General features: G+C 52.2%; 7 protein-coding genes across 7 annotated transcripts; 4 read left to right on the top strand and 3 right to left on the bottom strand.

Annotated features, from left to right (window-relative positions):
* Nucleotides 1-1,284: 1,284 nt before the first annotated feature.
* On the top strand, nt 1,285-1,883 carry TERG_01970 (uncharacterized protein; the record flags this gene model as incomplete). Its single annotated transcript, XM_003237200.1, has 2 exons — nt 1,285-1,364; nt 1,424-1,883. The coding sequence occupies 2 exons, from the start codon at nt 1,285-1,287 to the stop codon at nt 1,881-1,883; spliced, it is 540 nt and encodes a 179-aa protein (XP_003237248.1).
* Nucleotides 1,884-1,907: 24 nt separating this feature from the next.
* On the bottom strand, nt 1,908-2,582 carry TERG_01969 (uncharacterized protein; the record flags this gene model as incomplete). The annotated part of the gene is made up of 1 exon (XM_003237199.2): nt 1,908-2,582. One exon carries the CDS (start codon nt 2,580-2,582, stop codon nt 1,908-1,910), a length of 675 nt encoding a protein of 224 aa, XP_003237247.2.
* A 530-nt stretch (nt 2,583-3,112) lies between these two features.
* TERG_01968 (uncharacterized protein) lies at nt 3,113-4,780 on the top strand (the record flags this gene model as incomplete). The annotated part of the gene is made up of 2 exons (XM_003237198.1): nt 3,113-3,256; nt 3,308-4,780. The coding sequence occupies 2 exons, from the start codon at nt 3,113-3,115 to the stop codon at nt 4,778-4,780; spliced, it is 1,617 nt and encodes a 538-aa protein (XP_003237246.1).
* Nucleotides 4,781-5,294: 514 nt separating this feature from the next.
* Nucleotides 5,295-6,048, bottom strand: TERG_01967 (uncharacterized protein; the record flags this gene model as incomplete). Its single annotated transcript, XM_003237197.1, has 2 exons — nt 5,295-5,791; nt 5,844-6,048. The coding sequence occupies 2 exons, from the start codon at nt 6,046-6,048 to the stop codon at nt 5,295-5,297; spliced, it is 702 nt and encodes a 233-aa protein (XP_003237245.1).
* A 951-nt stretch (nt 6,049-6,999) lies between these two features.
* Nucleotides 7,000-9,296, bottom strand: TERG_01966 (uncharacterized protein; the record flags this gene model as incomplete). The annotated part of the gene is made up of 3 exons (XM_003237196.2): nt 9,212-9,296; nt 7,271-9,112; nt 7,000-7,101 (listed from the first exon to the last, which is right to left on the bottom strand). The coding sequence occupies exons 2-3, from the start codon at nt 8,873-8,875 to the stop codon at nt 7,000-7,002; spliced, it is 1,707 nt and encodes a 568-aa protein (XP_003237244.1). The 5' UTR covers nt 8,876-9,112; nt 9,212-9,296.
* A 387-nt stretch (nt 9,297-9,683) lies between these two features.
* On the top strand, nt 9,684-10,641 carry TERG_01965 (DNA-directed RNA polymerase; the record flags this gene model as incomplete). The annotated part of the gene is made up of 7 exons (XM_047747836.1): nt 9,684-9,695; nt 9,760-9,858; nt 9,917-10,013; nt 10,083-10,169; nt 10,235-10,298; nt 10,350-10,530; nt 10,594-10,641. 7 exons carry the CDS (start codon nt 9,684-9,686, stop codon nt 10,639-10,641), a joined length of 588 nt encoding a protein of 195 aa, XP_047603801.1.
* Nucleotides 10,642-11,460: 819 nt separating this feature from the next.
* TERG_01964 (uncharacterized protein) lies at nt 11,461-12,983 on the top strand (the record flags this gene model as incomplete). Its single annotated transcript, XM_003237194.1, has 4 exons — nt 11,461-11,625; nt 11,685-11,770; nt 11,850-12,297; nt 12,393-12,983. The coding sequence occupies 4 exons, from the start codon at nt 11,461-11,463 to the stop codon at nt 12,981-12,983; spliced, it is 1,290 nt and encodes a 429-aa protein (XP_003237242.1).
* Nucleotides 12,984-13,651: the final 668 nt, after the last annotated feature.

Genomic DNA, 13,651 nt, shown 5'->3' with positions numbered 1-13,651 from the left:
TTATTTCACTAGCTGCAGGTCTGATCGAGCATAGCAAGGCCGGAATCTCATGCATTCGACAGGGCAGCAGCCAGGCGCTATGAGGGGGTCTCTGTGAGCTGGCTCGGTGCGTTGGTGAGGTGTGAAGCTGCAAGCTGACAGATGCTTTGCAGGACAGCAAGGGAGACTGTACGCTTGGTAGACGGTTATATAGGCGGTGCAAACGGCGTGCGGGATAGCGATGAGCAGTGAAGATGAAGCAGCAGAAGCAGCAGAAGAAGCAGTGCAAAGCCGAAGACGAAGAAGACGCAGAAGTTGATGCTCTCGTTTTGGGGGAGCCCTGGTGGTTGTACCAGCGTGACGCGGTGACGTGACGTGACGGCATCATGACTGATAGATTACTGCTTTGCGTGGTGGCATGTGCGTATTTTGGTATTGACATTGAAAGATACAGCGGTATCGGTGTATGTGCGGTTCGACATTACCATACAAGGCGGTGGGCGTTCTGCCGTGTCGATCTGCCACCACGAGCCAATCATAGTACAAGGAGAGCTTCACCGCCCTGCTGAGTCATTCAGCTTATCTATTTTATTATATAAGCAAAGCGTGTCAAAGACGTCACTCTCTGCCCCTTTGGGTTGCCTAGTATGCATATTCTATGCAGGGCTGCTTCTTCCCTTACGTACCTGATTTTCAAGGGAGACTTGCTTCAACAATGTGATATAAGTGGACTTTTAGTTATTCAACCTAGTCCTAGGTAGTGGGCATGTTTAGGAATTACGCGCCCTCGAACTGAGGTATGCTGGAAGTAGACAGTGATTTGAAGCATGACTTGACGGTATAATCCCACTAAATATCTATATATTGGATGGAAGGGTATTAGACAGTGCTAAAGAGAGTATGAGAGTGGTTTAGTGACCAACCAAGACGTGCAAGTTGTTTGGAATGAGCTGTTGTCTATTATCTGGACGACCTACAGTATATGCAAAATTGGTTGAGTTGATTAAATCGGCCAGCAATTTGGTAGAAAGGTATGCGCAAGGAGGATACTACCCACGGTCTAAGGCATATTCTCCGTCAAATAAGCAGATTAGATGTGCACTGGTTAGCTCTATGCTTTGAGAAATCTCAGTCGAGCGGGTAAGTTGCGAGTTATTCCTTTGTTCTTCGCTGCATCATAGAGCGGCTGCATCGACTCAATGATCAATATAGATGTATATAAAGTCATATGTTCGACTCCTAGCGAGTCTCAGGAGGTAGGTCCAATCAGTATTAGATTTCCTACCCTTCTCCAAGTCGCGCATAATGTTATTCAACAAGAATCGTTTATACGTTGCTCTCTATGCACGTGGTGGCCGCCCTACAATGCCAGGCAAGGAAGACACGTAAGTTGAACCATCCAGTCAACATATAACAATAAAATCTGACACCATGTCTGGGCTAGGTATCACTGGGCTTTCCTTGTTGGACCAAAAGTTGAAGTAAAGAGCAGTAAGGGTACCCGTTACCAGGTGAAGCAGAGGCTCCAAATAGTAGGAGACTCGGAATGGGACTTCGAAGAGCGCGAATGTCCACTCACCCCAACAAACATGCTACTTGTTCGTGTCGTTGTTGGAAAGATAATTGATGGAAACCGCTTGGCCGAAATCCTGCGTAATACACCTGTCCGAGAAGATCAGCCGGGATGGAATTGTGTCGCCTGGGTAAAGGAAGCTCTCGAGTCGCTAGCGAATGATTCGAAGGCCCTCGGGACAAGTGTCACTGAATGGGATAAAGTACGCAACGCGGCAATGGAGTATTGTCAACAAAAGAAGGACCAGCACCGCTTTAATGCTTGGAGCAACTTTGATATGGGCAAAACCCCAACCTACGACATGTTGGAGTTGAAGGAGACCATCATATGAGTTATCGCAGCTGGCTTGAATTATTCAAGTATCCCCAAAGTATTTTTGACACATCCGTTCCATCTCCAGCTCTTGAGGCATTGGCCCTAGGAACTTGTCAATCTCCTTTCCCCAAAAATAGTTTCGAGGGTTGACTTGGTGGGCCGTTGTGTACTCCCAGTATGATGGATACCAGCCAGCTGTCTGCCAATCAATTATGCTAGCAATGTCATCTCCATGAATAAGAATGTTTAGACTACTGAGATCTCCATGTGTGAAGACTAAAGGCCAAGTCTTGTTTTGCTGGTTGATAAGCTCCTTGACGTCAGGGTCAAGCCTAGGGTCAAACTCCAAGCCCATTCGTAGATGCCGATGAAATTCCTGGATAGTATCAAACGGGCCAAAGTGTAAGGTAGTCCCAGCTACACGACAGTCGTAGAGTGGTCCGCTATCAATAGAAGAAATCGTAGCACCATCCGGAGGTTTCAGCTGCCGCAGTTCAGCAATCATTTTTGCCAACTGCGAAAGAAGCTTGACCTTTGACTTCTCACTTCGGCGAACCCAGCCACGACCGATCATGTCACCCTTAATTCTTTCCATCACAATATACGTCGTTCCAGAATGAGTAAAAGCACAGAACACTTTTGGTACTGGTATAGACGTATGTTGCGATATGAAGCGCATTGTCGCTGCTTCAGACAAAACGTATGTACTGCCCATACTTCACACATAACTCGTCTGTCAACATGAGAACACCCCCGTCGTATGGCCGAACATGTTTGAGGATTTTAATCGCCAACAGTGTCAGGTATCGGTACCATATTTTGTCATAAATAGGCTTGGATGCACCTTCTTGGGAATGGGTATCTTGTAATGGGCCAGGGCCACTCTAATCGGGCGGCATGATGGAAAATCTATGCCTGGAGGAAATACTGAAAGGCGGAGAACATTTGTATTACGGAGGTTAGTATCCGTAAAAGAATGCTGCGATAGAAAGGCATGTAAGAATGATCCGGGTTATGCTCAGGAGTTGACATGCTGATGAATAAATCAGTTTATTATTGGTTGTTTAGCGACCCGGACGCAGCGTAGAATCACGTGACTGTAAAAGCGCGCGTAATATCATGTGACTTTGCCAAGCGCGGAATTTTATCTCGAAAAGATAAAAAAACAGAAAGTGATAGGCGAGATCGAAGAGAGTCAAGTCTTACGCCAATTGAGCTTGAATAAAGCTCGAAACTACCTAAATCATGGGTAACAAGGCGAAGACTCAAACGGCAGAGGGCGCGCTGGCAGTCGCTACACAAGTTCCTACGGCTAGCACAGCTACGGGAGGATTTCCGCTAGCAGCTACAAAGGTTGATCCCGGTCTTGCGGCGCTGTTTGCGCAGAGTGTAAGTGGATTGGTATACCTATTTAGAAGGCATATACTGACGGTTGACTAGGCTGGACCTGTAAAAGAGCCGGAACTGAAATCAGTATCTAGGCGGGAAGAAAATGAAGCAGACAACGAAGATGAAGATGAAGATGAAGATATAGAAGAAGACGAGGAAGACGAAGATGATGAAGACGAGGAGGAAGATGACGATGTTGAGATGGAAGATATGGAGGAGAAGGCTTCACGGAAACGCAAGAGAGGAGCAGATAACGATGACCTCGAAGCCGCCTATTTAGACCGCTTGTCCAGGGAAGAAGAACGAGAACGCAAGAAGCAAGCCGAAAAGACCAAGAGAGTCAAAACTGCAGACGAGGCAGAGGGAGATGAAGAGGAAGCTGACGAGGAAGAAGACAAAATACCCATGCACGAGTCCCTTATGAAGAGCGATCAAGCAGATCCGATGGACAAGGCCTCACGCACGCTCTTCCTCTCCAACGTCTCTACCGAAGCTATAAAGTCGAAATCCGCCAAAAAGACCCTTCTCAAGCATCTTTCTTCCCTTCTTCCAAAGCCATCATCTTCATCTACAACAACACTGTCTACAACGCACAAGATAGAATCTCTTCGGTTCCGCTCAACGGCCTTTAGTTCTACTGCACTACCACGTCGAGCAGCCTATGCCAAAAAGGAGCTTATGGACTCTACTACAAAAGGCACAAACGCCTACGTGGTGTACTCTACTGCCCTGGCAGCTAAGAAAGCACTCAAGCTTAACGGTACGATGGTGCTAGATCGACATATACGGGTTGACAGTGTCTCGAAACCTGCTCCGGTTGATCATACACGCTGCGTGTTCGTGGGGAACCTAGGCTTTGTCGACGAGGAGACTCAACCGGCTGAGCAAGACGGGGAAGTCAAGAAGAAGAAAAAGGCGGCAGCGGCAGCGGATGTCGAGGAAGGGCTATGGCGCACTTTCAACGACCATTGCGGTGGTGAGGGCGTGGTTGAAAGTGTGCGTGTTGTGCGTGACAGACTGACTCGCGTCGGCAAGGGGTTCGCATATGTGCAGTTCAAAGACGAGAATTGCGTTGAAGCCGCGCTGCTGTGTGATGGGAAGAAGTTCCCTCCAATGCTACCTAGGAAGCTGAGGGTCACGCGAGCCAAGAGAATTGGGGCTGGGTCAGAGGGAGTTAGGGAGGGAGCTAGTCGGCAACGCCAGAAGGGAGGGAAAGCTAGAAAAGACGAGAAGCTGTTTGGACAGGCTGTTGCTGCTGAACTGAGGAATGTGGAGAGGGAGAAGAAGAAGAAGATCGGACGGAGGGATGGTTCAAGTGGTCGAATTGGACCGGGTAATGATGCCAATGCCGTACCATTGGGAGATAGGAGCGGCAGTGGAAATGCAGGTACGACGATGGTGTTCGAAGGATACAGGGCGAAAGATGGGGCCAAACCGGCATTTAGGATGAAGGGAAAGAAAAAGGGTGGCAAGCCGAAGACAAGAAGCTCGCGGCGGGCCAGCGCGTACAAGGCGAGAAAATGATACCGACTACTAAACATAGAAGATAGTAAATAAAAGAAAACGGATCAAGCGTTATTAACAATTATTATTTATTTTTTTGTTTTGAGCGTGGCTTCTGCGATGAGACGTGACGCAGTGTAAGGATACACATGCATGCAACACTAACCTAACATTAAAAAGTGGTAGAATAAGACATACAGGCTATGCATGATGCATGACAGAATGATGAGCGGGGGGGCATTTTAACCATCAATATCCTGGGACGCAGGTTCATAAAAGGAGTGAAAGAAAAGGGGAGGAATATCCAACATCAAACAGTCGGGTCGAGGTTCAGAGGGCCGTAGCAGGGAATATCCAAGCCTATTCCAAAAAGGTAGATAATTGTGGTAGTACAGGGGCCAAGTCGCGTGAGAAACAAGAAAGTGAGAAATTACTGATTAAACAATAATAACGGTTGGTGGTAATGCAATGCAATGCCATCGGAGAAGGGGGGGCTTATGTAAAAATAGGGGTGTTTTCTCGGCTTTTGGACTGATCATAGCAGAGCCATGAGAGAGAGGACGATGGAGAGGAGGCCACCGGGCAGAGCAAGGGAGACTGCGCCGTTCGGGTCAGGGGCTCCGCTGCTGGTTGGCATGCCGGTCGAGGATCTAGTGGAGGACCCGGTAGTTGACTCGGAAGTAGAGGTCGAGTCTGTTGTGGTGGCGGTGCTGGAGCTAGTGGTGACGGTCGACATGGTAGTGTCAGACGATGAAGAGTCGGAAGTGGTAGGTGAGACAGTGGAGGAGTGAGTTGATGATGGAGAAGTAGTTGACTCGTCGGAGGTGGTGGTCGCCTCGGAGGTAGTCATGGAAGCACGGGTGGTGGTTGGTCCAGTGGTTGGGCTACCGGTGGCTCCGTCGACCATGAAGGAAGGGGTGAAGTTATATTTGCTTGGGTCATTATCGTCGAGGATCTGGATGGTATATGACCCGCCCTTGATCAAGTCGGGCGGGGGCAAGAACGTGTAGATGCCGGTGTTTTCCATGTGTGCTAAAGTCCTTTAGTATCATTATTATGTAGCACAGAAGAGAGAATTACTCACCAACTAGGACTCGGCCCCTTTCGGGAGTGATATCTGAGCTCACTTGGAGTTTGAGGGTAACAGTTCCAGATGTGGTTGGATGCCAGTTGAGGACTGTTGGCGCACGAGTGTTGAACTTGTAGCCGCCTGCAGGCACCAAGAAAGGGTTCTCCATGAAGCCAGCAGCCGCAACGGCCGCGAAAAGGAGGTAAAGCACTGAGCGCATATTGCTGCTGGTGGGTGTGTAAATCAGCTGTCAAGAAATAACTGTATAATAACTGGTGATAGCTATAGTAGCTGTTGTAGTAGTTGCAGTAACTAATAATTGATAGAGACAGTGAGGAGGATGCGAGCAGCGGCGGTTGATATCCCAAAGAGGCTGTCAATAGGGTGAGAAGAAGAAAGAGAAGGAGGAGAGCAAAAAGAGAAGGCTCAGAGGAGTCTATATTTAACTAGGCAGGCGCGGCGAACCATTGAGGAATCCAACCAAGGCAGATAGACTTTTCTCCGGTGGTCCCCTGGCCCTTGCCTAGCGTGGTCTGTCTTGGCGTGGAGGGCAAAGTTAGATGAGTGGAGACCAGACTTTGTCCGTTTTGGGCGCGCTTTTCTGTGGCTGCGCGCGCTGATTGGCCGCTGCAGGGCCCAAAGGAGGGTAAGGGGAGCTCTGCGCGCGCCAAGCCCACATGGCTAGGCTCGCAGACTAGGCGGCTTTGGGAGCTTGCTGTCCTGTTTGGGTCTAGCGCACCGCAAGACGTTGGCCCGAGGCTAGTTCTCTTGGGGAGAACTGTGCAGGGCAGTGCATGCTCACGTGAGGCGAAAAATTCGACCAGAAGACGACAGGAGAATAAGGGGGTATATAGAGGGGCAGTTATACGGAGTAGGAGGAGAGACAAAGGGCGAGGGTGGGCGAAGGCAGGAGGCCGCGATGGTGCGAGCGAAGGGGACTGGAGGATCACCCTGTCGTGTGGTTACATCCACAGGGAAAATGGTTCTCACTAGTCTGCATATACTACCAGCATTCTAGCACTATATGTCGTACGCTGGCTGGCCCCTGACAGACAGGCAGCGCGCCCATCGAACGCCCAGCGGCAGGATGCGCAATAGTAATGCTAGCTCGCATCGAGATTGAGCTCTCTGAAAATCTGAAAATTAAAAAAGCAAGAGGCGAGCATCGCCGTCAGGTCGCGGTCGGCGGATCGTCGAGCAGATGTCGCTCGCCCAGAAAGACAATGGCCTGCATGACCCGTCGGTCCTCGTCCTCCCGTTGGCCAGCGAGCAGCTAATTAGACATGACCCCGTTAGCTCGGAGATTGCTCAATGCATATCTTCATTAATAGCAGAGGCGGCCTAAGGACGTCGAGCGGGTGGGGAAAGAAAACAATGCATGCTCAGAAACAAGAAGGAAAAAGCAATGGGAAGGTATAATAGTTGACAGATATCATGCTTACCCGTTCGTACAGGCTCTTTCGCCCAGCCCGTGGCTTATCCCCCTTGCGCTGCTGCTGCTGCTGCTGCTCTCGCGGTCTATCCTTTTCCTTTGGCTGTCCCTGGTTCTTCTTCTCGTGTAGAAAGGTGCAGGAGCTGCCGTGCCGACATTGGCCCGTCCGAGCGAACTGGTGGCAGCGTCTGCGCGGAGGAACTCTGTCCGGCCCCTGGCGGCGAGAGCTCGTCTGCTCCGGCTCGCTGCCGCTGTCACTTTCGCTGTCACTATTACTGCCGCTCTCGCTTTCACTTTCGCTTTCACCTTCGCTGCTGGTCGTGCTATCACTCCCGCTGTCGTCGTCAGCGCCCGAAGCTTGGTTGCCCAGGTCCGGGGTTAGCGTCTTCGTAGCGCCGGCTGCGACTGGCGTGTGATCTTGTGGTGCGATTGCCGTTGCCGTTGGTAGGCTAGGTGTCGTCGTAGTCGATGCCACTGCTTCATCTCCGCCTAGCTTGACCCGAGCTTGACCTCCCGCCTCCGGTTGACCTGCTGCGGCGGCTGTTCCGGCTCTGGCACTGGCTTCGGCTTCAGCTTCGGCGGCCGCTTGCTGTTTGGCGGCAGCTGCTTCGGCCTGCGCAAGCTTTCGCTCTTGTCTCGCCAGCTTCTCGCGCAGCTTGTCCGCTCGCATCTTCGCTCGGGCAGCCACGTCGCTAGCATCACCCTTTTTCTGCTGTTGCTGCTGCTGCTGCTGCTTCTCCTTCCCTTTGGCCTTCTTTGCTTCTGCTGCTTCAGCCTCTCTCTTCTTCCTCTCTTCCTCTCGTTTCTTCTTCGCTTCTTCTCTCTGCTTCCTCATCTCTTCGTCCTTCTGCCTCTTTGCTGCCTTGCGAGCTTCTTCCTCTTTCTTCCGTTCTTCGATCCTTGCCTGCGTAGGGAATCGCCGTTTTCTCTCCTCAATCCACGCCTGTACTTCTGCTGTAGAGCCTAGCGTAGACGTTCGTCCCCGGTAGCTGAACTTCAGCTCTCCCTTGGCCAGCAACCCCGCAAACTTAGCTTCTTCGTCCACATCTTCAGCCTCAGACTCGCTCGACTCATGCTCTTCCGTCTTGGGCGTCAGGCCTAGCTGGTTGTGTTTGCGCTGCTTGCGGGGTCGCGCGGGGTTCGCTTGACCTTTCGTCTGAGCTTGGACTGGTGGTGGTTTGGAAGGGAGCGTGTTGAAACTCGGCACCGGTAGTGGTGCGGTGGTGAAGGCTGTATCGTGTTGCCGTTTAGGTGGTCGATGTGTCAGTGCCTGTGTATGCGTATGCTTCTGATGTGGCCGTTGATACGCCGGAGCAGTGTAGGTTTGCTTTGGGTTAAAGGTCCAGGCCCTGGAGTCTGCATATGGTGCTGCTGGAGGTAGATATCCTCCCTGCGGTGGACCAAAATGCATCGTTTGCGGAGGAGGTGCCGGTGCCGGAGCCGGTGCTGGTGTGTGTGGCCCCCCATAGCCTGGCAGTCGTCCATATGCATATGCTTCCTGGTTAGGATGCATTGGTAGGTGCTGCGGCTGGTGTTGATGTGGTGGTGCGTATCCCCATGAAGCGTTCATATCACTGCCATATCCACCACCTCGGCCGCCCCGTCGTGGTCCCATTGCCTCTGCCACGCCCTCGATGGTGAGAGCTCCCTCGTCCGCCTCCGCCTCCGCCTCTCGACGAGCTGTTATACGTCGGCTGTGAGGGCTGTGTGGGCGGCGGAGGCGGCGGAGGAGGAGGAAACGAGAAGCCCGACATTAGTGCTTCGCTATCCCCTTGTATCTCGCTCGTCTAGTCGCAGTAACGTCCTCGTAGGCTTTATTATCTGGTATATACGTCGACACGCAGTAATAGCCCTGTTCAAACGTCAGTCCATGTCCATCAAACGGCTGCTATAGCTAGACTCCAAGCTATCTCAGAGCTATCTGAAGCTTCACTTCACACGACCGACTCACCTTCACGCCCACGCCAACAACCTATCTACCGCGGAGTCAACGGGTATATCCGTCTTCTCAGCCCTCGAAGTCACTGTCTCTCGCCTCTTCCGCCAGTTTCTGCAGCTCTTCTATCCAAAACACCGTCAATGATGTCTCATCTTGCGAAGGTCTCGAAGGGCCGCCGGGAAAAAAATACAGGAAAAATATTCTTCCGTATTGAGGCTCTTCAGATCCGAAATTCGATCAAAAAGAGATAATTTATTCAATTATTCGATTTACTTTTCATTCAATTGCTTTAGTCTTGCCTGCATAGTCTTGGATATGCTGCTGTCTGTCGTTGGTTGACGTTGGTCAGTTATCTTTTTTTTTTTTTTTTGGCCTTGGAGGGGTTTTTCCTGCTGGCGAAGAATCGACCTCAACATCCACAAGCAACAACAGCAGAGAAGCAGCCATTTGATACCACAGTTATACCCTACACAGAGCTGCTATCATGTTCATCCTCGTGAGTGATGCTGTCCTGCTGCTTTTCCTGCTGTTTGATGTCTGCTTCATGCTTACAGATGTAGACGACCATCTCAGACCTGGTGCAGATCTCGCCAGAGGACTTCTCGAAGCTCAGCGCAGTCGCTATCGAAGACAACATCAACGAGAAATACGCCAACAAGGTGAGTCGTGCTAGCTCGGTAAATGGTAGATGCGAATGGCAGGCTAATGGAAGTCCAGGTCATTCAGAATGTCGGCCTCTGCATCGCCTTCTACGACCTCCTGGAGTCCTCGGACGGGCTGATCGGTCATGGAACAGGCCTGGTCAACGTCAACGGTGAGACGCAGATGCAGACATGGACGTTGTTATATATCAATTAAAGTATCAAATGCTGACTGATAGTAGTTAAATTCCGGATGATCGTGTTTCGGCCGTTTAAGGGAGAAGTCATCATCGGGAAGATCACGAATGGGACAGAGCAAGGGATTAAAAGTACGGGAACAGCCCATTTTGATATCGATATTGATATTGACGTTGAGGATGCTAACGACGAGCAGTTGGAGTTGAGTTCTTCAACGACATCATCGTCCCTCCGGACTTGCTGCTGGACGGTGCTAGATTGTATGTCTTCCTACAGTTGTTATACGATTGCCCCATGCTAACCGTCGACAGTGACATGAAAGACCAGGTCTGGATATGGGACAACGGCGAGGGAGGCATCTTCTACTTCGACGTTGGCGAGACTGTCCGCTTCCGGGTCGAACAAGAGGAATGGCACGACCAGGTCCCCAGCGGCCCCGATCTGCAGGACGGGCTCGCAACGCCGGACCGAAAGCCTCCCTACTCGATCATCGTATGTCAACCTTCTACACCGAGTACATCTGTTCTGTCCTACAATCAATACTAACAGCCCCAGGGCTCAATGCAGGTTGCTGGTCTCGGTCTGGTAGCCTGGTGGTCGTGATCTGGTCCATTTCAACGACGCCCTTCAGCTTGATCCCGTTCAGCTAGTCAAGAGAGCATGGAAACATGCGGGTGTCAGCTTCCCCTCGCCCGGCCTGCGTCTCCCCAGCATCGACGGACATCTCATACATGGATCCGACAGTCACCGTCTCGGCTCGGTTTTGAAGAGCATGGATTGGCCTGCATCGCCGTCCACCTCGCACTCCTCAAGCCGAGTTTGTGCGCATCAAAGATCCGTTCGAGCAGCCTATCGGAAGACTCGACATCCCACGCATCAACTATCTTCCCCCCTCCACCTTCAACAAGCGGCCTGCCAAGTGTGCGCTAATCCTGCCGTGAATGCGCCTTTGCTGGCTCTCCCTTTGCTGCCTGCCCCGCGGTGGCTTCGATGACGATAGAGGGTGACCAGCTTAGAAATCCGCCCTGAGCGGCTGTTGATGTCGGAATCTTAGCTCTCTTTGACGATATCTCGGTCGCCTTTACGGACTTTTCTAGCAGCACTATTATTAATGGGGGATGGAAACAGAGAGTCTGCGGCGGAACCGACCCTGCAGGCTGTAACTCGATGGACCAGCCAGAAATACGGCCGGAGAAATAGACATTTACCCAGGGTTGACAACTGAGACGGCCCTGGTGGATATCAAAAGCAAAGTGTTTTGCATCCGTGGTTCGGGTTTTTACTCTCTCTGAATTTTCCTTGTATACTTATATAAACCGTCGGCTATCCCATCGCAAGTACCAGACCAGACTCTCCTACTTTTCGTCACATAACTATCCCCATATCAATATCATTGCCAGCGTCGTAGAAGAGAGCAGAAGAATGGCCACCACCGTCACCCCCGCGAGCGTGCTGCCCGCCCAGCAGGAGCAGAAAGCGACCATCGAGACGCCCCCCAGAGCGCCGTCGCCCGTCCATCGCTTTGGCACCCGAGCCGTCCACACCGGCGCGCCCATCGAGCCGACCACCGGCGCCGTCATTGCTCCCGTACGTCCTCCTGATGCTCTATCGTCTTTGCCGGTGCGGGTTGCTGACCGTCCAGATAGATCTCCCTGTCGACCACCTTCATACAGCACAGCCTGGGCAAGCCCATCGGCGACTACGAGTACACCCGCAGCTCCAACCCCAACAGGTCCGTTGACGCTGCAGATGCATCCCATTGAGCCCTCCAGCGCTGCCTGAGAGACTCCCGAGCTGACAATGCGCCGCAGAGACAACTTCGAAGCCGCCGTCGCGGGCCTCGAGAACGCCCGCTATGCGCTCGCCTTCTCCTCCGGCTCTGCCACCACCGCCAACATCCTCCAGTCGCTCGCCGGCGGCTCCCACGTCGTCTCCATCTCGGACGTCTACGGCGGCACCCACAGATACTTCACCAAGGTCGCGGCCGCCCACGGCGTCGAGGTCACCTTCACGCCCACCATCGAGACCGACGTGGCCAAGCTGATCCGCCCCAACGAGACCCGCCTCATCTGGATCGAGTCCCCGTCCAACCCGACCCTGGGCCTCGTTGATATCCGCGCCGTTGCAACCATTGCTCACCAGCACGGCATCCAGGTTGTGGTGGACAATACCTTCTTGAGCCCCTACATACAGAACCCTCTTGACCATGGAGCGGACATCGTCATCCACTCCGTCACCAAGTACATCAACGGCCACTCGGTATGCCCCTCAAACACACACACACACTCCGGAAAGGAGTAATAAAACCATTACAGAGAGGAAAAGAAACATCATGCTGATTGCGTATACTCTAGGACGTCCTTATGGGTGTTGCCGCGTTCAACTCCGACGAGATCAAGACCAGACTGACCTTCCTCCAAAACGCCATTGGTGCCGTCCCCTCGGCCTTTGACTGCTGGCTGGCCCACCGCGGTCTCAAGACCCTCCATCTCCGTGCCAGAGAGGCCACCGCAAACGCAACCCTGATTGCCCGTGCCCTCGAGGCCTCCCCTCACGTCCAGGCCGTGAACTACCCCGGCATCGACTCCCACCCACACCGCAAGATTGCCATCAAGCAGCACCGCAACGGCATGGGCGGTGGCATGCTCAGCTTCCGCATCAAGGGTGGCCGTGAAGCCGCCGAACGCTTCTGCCAGTCCACCCAGCTCTTCGTCCTAGCCGAGTCTCTCGGCGGCGTCGAGTCTCTCGTCGAAGTCCCCGGCTCCATGACCCACGCTGGCATCCCCAAGGAACAGCGTGAGATCGCCGGTGTCTACGACGACCTGATCCGTCTCAGCTGCGGAATCGAAGACGGCGAGGACCTCAAGGCCGATGTCCTCCAGGCCCTCGAGAAGGCCCTCGTTGCTCCCAAAATTAACAATGGAAACGGCACCAACGGCGCTTAATCGGTCAAAAGTCAACTAACTCTCTCTCTCTCCCTTCACGACACTTTCTGGCATACCTTTTTGCTCCTCTTTTGCTCCTTATTATTGCTCCGTTTTTCTTGGTTGTTTACGAGACCTACGCTATATACGGCTATCCATTATACATACACACCGGCTGGGATACGGTTCATCTCCACCGTTTAGAGGAGGATATTATATACCATGCATGCGCGCACTTCCTTCATTCACATTCTTCCAAAGCATGATGCTCTTTTCTTATCCATACCCCCCCATCCACCCTTCTGGTGAAATAGAAGAAAGAACAGAAGAAAGCAATAGAACATAACGTGATGCTCGAGGGCTGTTTCGTCCTCGTTTTTCTTCCTACTTTTTGCATACACACTCTCTCTCGCCGATGTTGCGTTGGATTGTCGGATCCTGCGCTGTTCCTCGTAGTCCCGAAGTACGGCAGTGTAGCTAGGTGCTTGTTCTCGATGAAGATGCATGATTGTAGTACATGAGGTAATGGTATGCAGCGTATTCTGGAGAACCCATTGATTTCGGGGTTTCCGGCTCCATGACTCCGGCTATGGCCAGCCTCACATCGTAGCTCATTTCTCAATTAAAGGACTGAGCTAACATATTCTTATCCATGGCGGCCTGGGCCTTGTGAGACGCTGGGTTGTAAG

This window comes from Trichophyton rubrum (genome assembly GCF_000151425.1).
Source record: "Trichophyton rubrum CBS 118892 genomic scaffold supercont2.2, whole genome shotgun sequence".
Lineage (NCBI taxonomy): Eukaryota > Fungi > Ascomycota > Eurotiomycetes > Onygenales > Arthrodermataceae > Trichophyton > Trichophyton rubrum.
This window is presented reverse-complemented; position numbering and strand designations above follow the sequence as displayed.